At 39.3% G+C, this 8,725-nt stretch overlaps 1 protein-coding gene across 1 annotated transcript; it reads left to right on the plus strand.

The window, feature by feature from the left end:
• The first annotated feature begins 1,034 nt into the window (after nt 1-1,034).
• Nucleotides 1,035-6,236, plus strand: si:dkey-82o10.4 (uncharacterized protein LOC797793 homolog). The gene is made up of 5 exons (XM_023266551.3): nt 1,035-1,572; nt 2,643-2,714; nt 2,933-3,059; nt 3,144-3,288; nt 4,985-6,236. The coding sequence occupies exons 1-5, from the start codon at nt 1,168-1,170 to the stop codon at nt 5,067-5,069; spliced, it is 834 nt and encodes a 277-aa protein (XP_023122319.1). The 5' UTR covers nt 1,035-1,167; the 3' UTR covers nt 5,070-6,236.
• The last annotated feature ends 2,489 nt before the right edge of the window (nt 6,237-8,725 follow it).

Below are 8,725 nucleotides of genomic sequence, written 5' to 3' on the forward strand. Positions count from 1 at the left end.
AAAACGGCGCTGACCTGCAATCACCGAGAACAGCGGGGACTTAATGATGTTTTGGTCTGCTGATCAAATTTCACATTTTCGCACAATCATTTTGGGCACCTGCGCAGAAAAACAAAGCCTGGCCTAAAACTGCTGGCCCGTGCGAACAACTGCCTCTGTGTGTGTCTGTCACTGTGGGCGTGCATATGTGCACAAGCAATTTTTTACTTGTTTTTTTTTTTTTCTTTTTTGGTTCATAATGTTCTCTTTTATTGTTTTAATAATCCCTGCAAGCACAGACACATGCAAAGTTTGCCACTTTCCTCGTAGTTTGTAACGTAGACATGCACACGCGAGACAGCAGACGCATAAATGGGTATTTATCTCCCTCTGCTGGATTCTGCAGGTAAAGCCACTCTGCTGCCTTCAAGTGCACCTTGACAGTTCCAAATCACGCTGCTTTTCACGCCTAAAACTCTCAAACTGAACGAGTGCTGCTTTTTAAAAGTTGGTGTTTGGTCTCATTTCAGACCAGGTAGCAGCAAAATGAATCTAAGGCCAGACCTGAAGCATACAGTTGATTAAAATGCAAACACTGGGGCTCAAATGTGTAAAATAAAGTATAAATATGCAGTTGCTCAAAAGTATTTTGCAAGGCTGGTAGGCAAAAAAAAAGTATTTATTTTTTATTTTTGCAAATTGTAGTAGTTTTTACAAATTACTACTGCACTGATAACACAGCCAGTGTACAAAAAGCTGCATAAAGTTGCAGCCTAAATAAAATTCTGTTAGAGGATTATCATGAATCATACTGTGTAGAATTTGAATCAGCATGTCAGAACTGAGTCTCCACATATTAAAGCTGTTTGCACATCTATGTTTTCATTTACTATCCTCTAGCTATTTATTTAAACATGTTTGGTTTGCGGGGAAGCAGACATTAAAGCAATTAAAGCTGCAATCCTGTGAAGTTTAAGGCATTTATCCACAGGGCCAAATAGTTTCTACATTTCCAACTGCACCTGAAAGCAGCAGCCGTGTGTGTACGTCGTGCTCACCATAGGCATTATGGGTACAACATGGGGTGAGTTGCATAAGGTTACCAAAGGCAGCAGTGTCAATGGAGGCTTCTTCCGCACCGGTCCGTGCTTCAGCCGCAGCCCGTAACGCTGCGTCCTCCCCGCTCTGATGCAGCGGATCACCAGCCTCGCCGCCTGCCGGGAGCTCGGCGGCCTCGCAGCGAGCACAGCCGGCCGCTGCGCCTCGAAGAGCGGCTCGACCTGCTGCAGGCAGCCGGCCGTGCACCGGCATTGGTCGGATGTACGTGTGCGTCCTGCGCGTCCTTTTGCCACCGAGCCAGGCCGGAGGCTGAGCAGGCGGAGGTCTGTGTTTGCCGGAGAGAAACTAAGACTGTTCAGCTCCCAGCCTGGAGGTGACGGGCCGCCGGGGAGCTCCGGTCAGCAGCCCGCCGTCTCCGTGGTCGGCATCCCAGACCCGCTTACATGGATCCGATGTAAAGTCATCATGTGTCTAGTCGATCTGTACTTTGAATTAGACATCAACTCTGAGGAGTTTGACAAAGGAGTGAAGCAGGTAACTACAGACAGAGCTACCAACAGTCCCTCTATAAACTACTATCTAACATTGTAATTAACCTAGCCTGTCATACTGTGTGTCAAACTCTTCCATGCAAAAATAGCAGCATTTTTCTCATGAGGCAAATAGTCTTCCTGTGATTCTTTAAATAAAACAGATAAAATAAGTTTAGACATGACCACAGGGGGTTTCATAGAGGTCATACATAAGATGAAGTAAATTCAAGACTGGAGGAAACATACAGTATATACTGTGTTTATAACTGTACAGCATCAGATATCTGTTCACACACTTACAATGTGCCATGTTTTGGTAATAAAGTACATGATTCCAGCTGAGAAAACGAGTTCACCTCAAGTCTGTTGAGTATCTTATCTGAAGCTTTTACTCTTGTCGCCTAGTATTCATCAGCAAATGAAGTTTGCCCAGTTGTCATACAAGCGTAATCTTTTAATTCAAGAACTTGGTGGGTTCATGTGCTTGTAACAAGTTTAAATTTGAATTTCTTTTAATCATCCTCTAATTAGATGACAACTGGACAAACTGTCTAGAGAAAACTTCAACAGGGTTTTAGCCAGCACTACCACCATAATGAGAAAGGAGAATAAAAACAGCTATTCAGTGTTTTAACCAGTTTTGTTAATTGGGATTTCATTTACTCAAAGCATAATTGGCATTTTTGTTCATTAAATGCATCAAAATAACAGGAAAACACATTGATTTTTGTGAAGTAATGGACTCAAGCCCTGTACAGAACATGGACTGATCATGCCTACTGTCATATGTAGGCACCCAAAAAGTCTCATTGTGAGCCATGACAAACCCTGCAGTCTACTGAAATTACGTGACATGAGTGAAAACTGCTTTGTTTTCTTTAATAGATTCTCGAAGGAATTGGTTTGCTTTGATTTTTCCTAGTTATTACTCATCTTAAAAGGTTTTCAATCTGGTTTGCATGCAGGTCACCACTGTTGACACCACCATGCATTAAACAACACACTTTGGTGCAAAGAGGAATTCTGTCGTTAGCGTCGCTGACCATGATTGTTATTTTGCAACCATCGCAGGCTTTGGTCCATGTCTCCAGCAAGATGTCCAGTGGCAGATATCATGAGCTAAGGGGAATAGTGTCCAATGAGGTAACGACAAATATGTATTGGAGATTAATTCAAATGAAAAGGAGGATATGTAGAACTTTTTACAAACTGTTGTTCTGATAGATTACACTTTTCTTTCCTTTTAGACAATGTTTCTGGTAAATTTGGGTCAAAGTTTATCACCAAAGTCGAATATTCAAATATAATCCACTACCACTGACAGCTTTTTGGCATTATGGTTGTCCGTTTTGTTCTTCTAGATGATAGAATACGTTGAGAAGAAGTGCAGTTCTCTCACTGATGCTCAGAGGCAGCAGCTAGGAGTCAAAATGGATGATATTATATTTGTGCTCCCAGAAGATATCTCTGTCGTTTTTGATCAATATGGTAAGTTTTGTGCAATTTTATTGTTTTCAAGATTAGCAAACTCAGCTGCAGGACTGTCTCTGATTTCCATCTTTCTTCTTGCAGGTAGAAAGTTCTGTTTTGTCGTCATGAGATTTTGGCTCCTGTCATCACATGAAGGTCCTGATGACCCAGAGGGTACAAAAATCTTCAAAGTGGCCTCTGATGAAGATGGCGGCCCTCAGAAGAAAATTGCAACTGCTGTTTATGAGTAAGCACTGAACACATCATCTGCGAACACCACAGACATGCCAAGCATCCAAAAGTATGGATTAAAATCAAATCTTCTCTCGTTCAGCACCAACATGTTCACATAAATTCCATTCAGTGTGTGCCGGCATTTTGTTTGCTTAAAGCCAATTTTTGATCATTAATTTGCTCAAATGTTCTGTGCCAAAGGCTTTGTTTGCTTTACTTCTCCGTATAGAGTACGCCAAATCACAATTAAAGGTACAAATATTTACTTAGAGAGATAATTATATGTTGGCAAAAGCTCAAAGTTACCTGTGGGCCTTCCAACATACGGCATGTCTGTTTATGTTGGGCAGGGAACAGAGCCACAGCTGATGGTGGTGAGTTAAATGTTTTTCAAATATACAGAAACATTAATTGTGGGGGAGAATTCAGCTAATATTTAATGCTTCATTTGAGAAAATGGTGACATATTTATGTATTTCAGTGGAGTACTGCTACTAGTACACTTTAAAGTTAGAAGCATTTATATAAATACTAATGGGAAAAATGACTAACATTTGAAACAGTTTCAACATAGCACAAGTCTGAATTAGGTGCTGCCACATTAATGTCAGCCCTACAGGAAGACATACGCAGTGAGGAAAATTAAGATTTTGTCTTCCTAGTGTCACTTAGAAAATAAATCTAATCTCTAAATTCTCTAATTTACACAAAAAAATGATTAAAATGATTTAATAAAACATGAAATATCCAGATTTTTTGTTCATTTCTTATTTCAGATTTTTCTAATATCAGGTCAGTCTATAAAATGGTATCAGCAGTACAAATAAAACCTTGTATAGTCAAAATAAGCTGTCGAGGCAACTGCATGGATGACTTCATACTGTATTTGGTGACATTCTGACATCAGAAAGTAGGCAGAAGAATTATCTGATTTAAAAATGATAAGCAATGATTTGGTAAATATCTCTCAAAATATTGCTTAAGTATTGTGGCTCTTTGTATAAGTATCATGTTCTGTCATGCTCTAATAAAGCCATGAGGAACACTGACATCATGGACGCCCGTGTGGATAACAAAAAAGCCTTCACTTTAACAGATACATGCAGCCCCCAGTGTTCCATATTCCTTGTTTGAAAATGATTGTAGAGAAACAGAATCCAGGTCTGATTATGTGACATTCTTAAATAAAATTTGCTGCTTAAACAAAAAGAGAAAAACATTTGAGACCCAGCACGAACAGTCAAAGCCTCTTTCTGTTCCCAGCCCATAATCCAGTTAGTTGTTGGACCACACTGTGTGGCTATTCTACCTAATACCCACCTATCTAGTTAGCCAGATTCTCCTTTCTATTGTTTCAGGCCTTAGAATCCCCTCTGAGAAAGCCTGTTACACTTCAAATGTTATCCTGAAGGCTAGCAAGCAGGCAGTTTGGCAGGATAAGAAAGCCATTTCGAGAATCCTCATTATTTTCAAGGTGAGACGAGAAGCAAACAAAGTTTGAATGTCAGTGTAAGTCAGTCCGCCTTTCACCACAAAAATGTGAATAAACTTGTACGACTAATTTAGCATGCTCCTCTGCAACGCTTCTCAATTTTCAGGAGGAGAGACGGAGTGTCCATGATTTACATCAACCTGGGGAGCTGTTTGTGTTTGAAATGAGAGTAAGCTGTCTTAGCTCCTGTTAAACTTGTCTACCTCTTTCCCCACAGGTTCCACCGTGAACTGACGAGGGGAGCCTCTCCTGACTGGACGGTCACCACTGTTTGGCACTGGCACTGGAAACTGGCCAAGTGATGTGACTCAAATTTGGGCCATTTGTCATCAGGACACAAGAAACTAGTGATCTGCTGAATTTACACCCCTATGAAAGACAATATGCAAAGTGAGCAAAAGTTTGAAGAACTGTCCATTGGGATCACTTGAAATGGGACCCACAGCACTGAAGCTGTCACACCTGCAGACCTCACAACTTTACATACAGTATGTAAATGAACCTCCTGTGCTACTTGACTGTCCTTTTATGCCTTTAAAGCCCTACTCCAGTGATTTCACACAACTGAAAACATTTGTAATACAAGTCAGACTAGAAGTAGCACCTGACGCAGCTGCACTTGTTTTTGCCTCAATTTCTGCCTTGTCATGTCTCATTTGTGTCTTCCTCTCGACTGCTCACACTTTTAATTAACACTCACAGAAGAACATATGAACAGAGAGGTGAAATCACTGGAGGAAGGCTTTTAAACTCTCTCCCTCTCAGTTAAGTGTGTTGCCAAGAAAGTCCAACTCCATGTGCTAGCTTTTTCTCAACCTTTTAAGTTTTTCATTAAGTGGAGTTTTCACAGTTGTCATGGTGACAGTTCAGTTGTCATCACGTGACCAATGGTAAGCATGAAACTTTGTCACGTACCAACTAGGGATGCGCAATATTGGATTTTTGCCAATATGTCGATAATTTCCAACTCATTCTGGCTGATTGCTGATAGATGCACATATTTTTTACACCTAATTGAAGAGAACATCAGGTCTCTCCTGCAGTGGAATTAACATATTATTATGCCTACTCTTGATGGCTCACTGTCAGGCACAGACTTGATGCTTTTCAAGTGTTTACATTTACTGGGCAAAATAAGAAAACTACTTTAAATGTAAAATATGCCATAATTATTTTTTCTGCACTGTTGTTAATATTTTAAAAGCCTTTACAGGATGATACCAAAGATGATGCAGACATTATGTCCCTTTAGTGCTAACACATCAGCTGAGTCATCTTCATGACAACTGAGTAACTTATTTAGTACAAAAGGCTGAGATGAGGCTGACAGAAAAGCTAGTAAATGGACCTCAGGATAAGATTTTTTGGTCAAACCACTGTTTCCAAGGTCAATAATGATACTCGGTTCTGCTGAGTTTGTTACACCAATGTATTCTATCAATAAATTGCTTGAATATGGCAACAATTTATACCCTTAACTCTTTAATGTACTCCCATATGAGGTCTCATTTACACTTCCTCAGTGCAGTTTCTGATTCCAACATCAACAATCTACTAAAGTTAGAAAGCCTTTGGGGTTGTGGAGTTAGAGAGAATTAGTTCACCAGACCTATTTGTAGTCTGCTCCTCATCCTTACTTGCAGCTTGAGTTTACATTAGCAACTAGCAGCATACCACATCAAAATCTCACAGAACTCTTGGCAGTCTATTTGCATTGTAGGTTGCCAGGTTTCGACAAGGAAGAAAAGGCTTAAATGCCCATTGAAGCAGTAGGTACACAGCTACATTTGTGAAGTTCTCTCCAAAGTCGTATTTCACAACAGTTTCTCCAAAAAGTGAGTGGAATAGAAAGTACAAGAGAAAAATTTGACACTGTATACTAGTATTCTGGTACTTGACTGAAACCAGAATTTTGGAACTGATATAAAGCAACAGGCAACACAATCCATTTTCCACAGCAAGGAGAAAGGGACATATGTTGAAGTACAAGGCTGTCGGCAACATAGCTGACTGCTCAGGAAGTACTTTATAGGCCAACAAGAGACCATAACACAAGTTAAAATTGTTAGAATATTACTGCATTGCTGCAAGCAAGAATGACTAATTCTACCAGAAAATTCTCCACCTTAGCCCGTGCCACTGCCAGAAATGCGTCACTTGTCAAAGACATCACATTTGACAGGCTCATGAATGTAGCATGTCATCCCATTTTGTTAAAGCCTGCTGCAATATTATTAATGTTGACAACATATCTGACAAACAGAGAGGATTCTGTCATTAGCGGCCGCTAATTCATGCATAATGAAACGCGCTGAGGATTATTCTAATTTTTCCTGCATAGTAATATGCAGGATCTGAGGAAGTTTGCGTGGGGGTTTTTGGTTCCAGTTGAGCATCTCATGGAGTCATAATGGGATTAAATGAGTGCGGTTAGCTTAGCACATGTCAATATGCTCATGGATATGGTGAGAGCACATTAAACAATTAACCACGCCTGTGCATCACTCAGTTTAATGGAAATTAACAAGAAAATAATAACAAGTGGCGAATACACAAAAGCTAATTTTTTTCCTATTAGTTATTTTATTGTTTTGTGTGCGTTCTGACGTGTGGATCAGTTGATGAGCATGCCAACCTGTGTCATTAATCTGGTTACCAAAACAGATTGCAAACAATTCCTCACATCTTCTTGAGTGTTTGTATGTCTGCACGTGTCTAAGCTCCAACGCGACAGAAATTCATTGTGTTATCTATGTCAGACTCTCATTTTAAGGTTGATTAATAGAATTACAAAGATAAATATGCTTGGAAATCAAATCTAATATTATGACAGAACAAATAATAAGGTACAGAGAATGTACCTCTCAGCATTTACTTGTCTTTTTTTTTTTTTCCATCATAGTAACAGTCACACAGGCTGTTTGTTAAGTCCAAAGCAATCAATTGAAGATCTAAAACTGTTTCACAGCAGCTTAGGTGAACCAACAAAAGATGGCATGTTGCTTTCAACAAGACAGATGAAATGTTGACATGGCAAATTAGCCATTTCCATGTGTGAAATTCTATTTTTAATTTTAATAGAAAAATTTATTCATGTAAACCGACATGGAATAGGGAAGATAATATATATTATCTGACAAGTTTAGCTCATGAATTTGTGGTGATGGTAATATTATGACTAATGATTACTAGTGATTGATGACAGCAGCTATACACAAAGCCTGGAAAATGCCTTACGTTGTTTTTAACTGAAAGATAAAATCAAAGCAAAAAACTATTCAATGCAACAAAATTGAACACTGGTTTAAACTTTTTCAACTAAACTACACAACTCTTCTCTTGTTATACTGACAGAAAACTAAACTCAATATTCAGGCAAGAACAAAGTCAACTGTAAGTCATACCAAGTTCTGATTGACAAAATTCCTCAAAAATCTGTGATGTCTGTTGCTCTCTTAAAAAACAAAACAAAAACAAAACATACACCCGTGTATCCTCTTTGAGGAAATCTCAAAGGCCCTAAAGGGAAAAAATAAAGGTAGATATTTACTGGTGCAATATGTGCTCTGTGATGCTCTAATGGCTGCTTTGAAGGCTGCATGTAAACCTATATCAGATAAGTTGTCTGTTGCTGTTCCCAGCGATGAAAACAGAGCTTCAAAGAACATCTCAGTTCTTTGGTGTATCATCGCATACGACCAGCTTGATGAAGCAAGAAATGATTCCATATATTGAAAAATACATAGCAGGTGCTGTATGCCTGTAAACATAACCTTCTTTTGAAAGGATGTTCAGCTAGAAAGTGGTATCTGGCTTCCAGAAAATTTATGAAGCAACAGGAAAGACAGCACTAAAAAAGTCTTAATGTTACAAATAGGTCAAAAGGTTGGACTCCAAAGTTTTTGGGAGTGTGCTCTTCCTATACTTACTGTAAACCAAGCCCAAGCTGAACACTGAC

Source organism: Amphiprion ocellaris, chromosome 9 (genome assembly GCF_022539595.1).
Source record: "Amphiprion ocellaris isolate individual 3 ecotype Okinawa chromosome 9, ASM2253959v1, whole genome shotgun sequence".
Classification (NCBI taxonomy): domain Eukaryota; kingdom Metazoa; phylum Chordata; class Actinopteri; family Pomacentridae; genus Amphiprion; species Amphiprion ocellaris.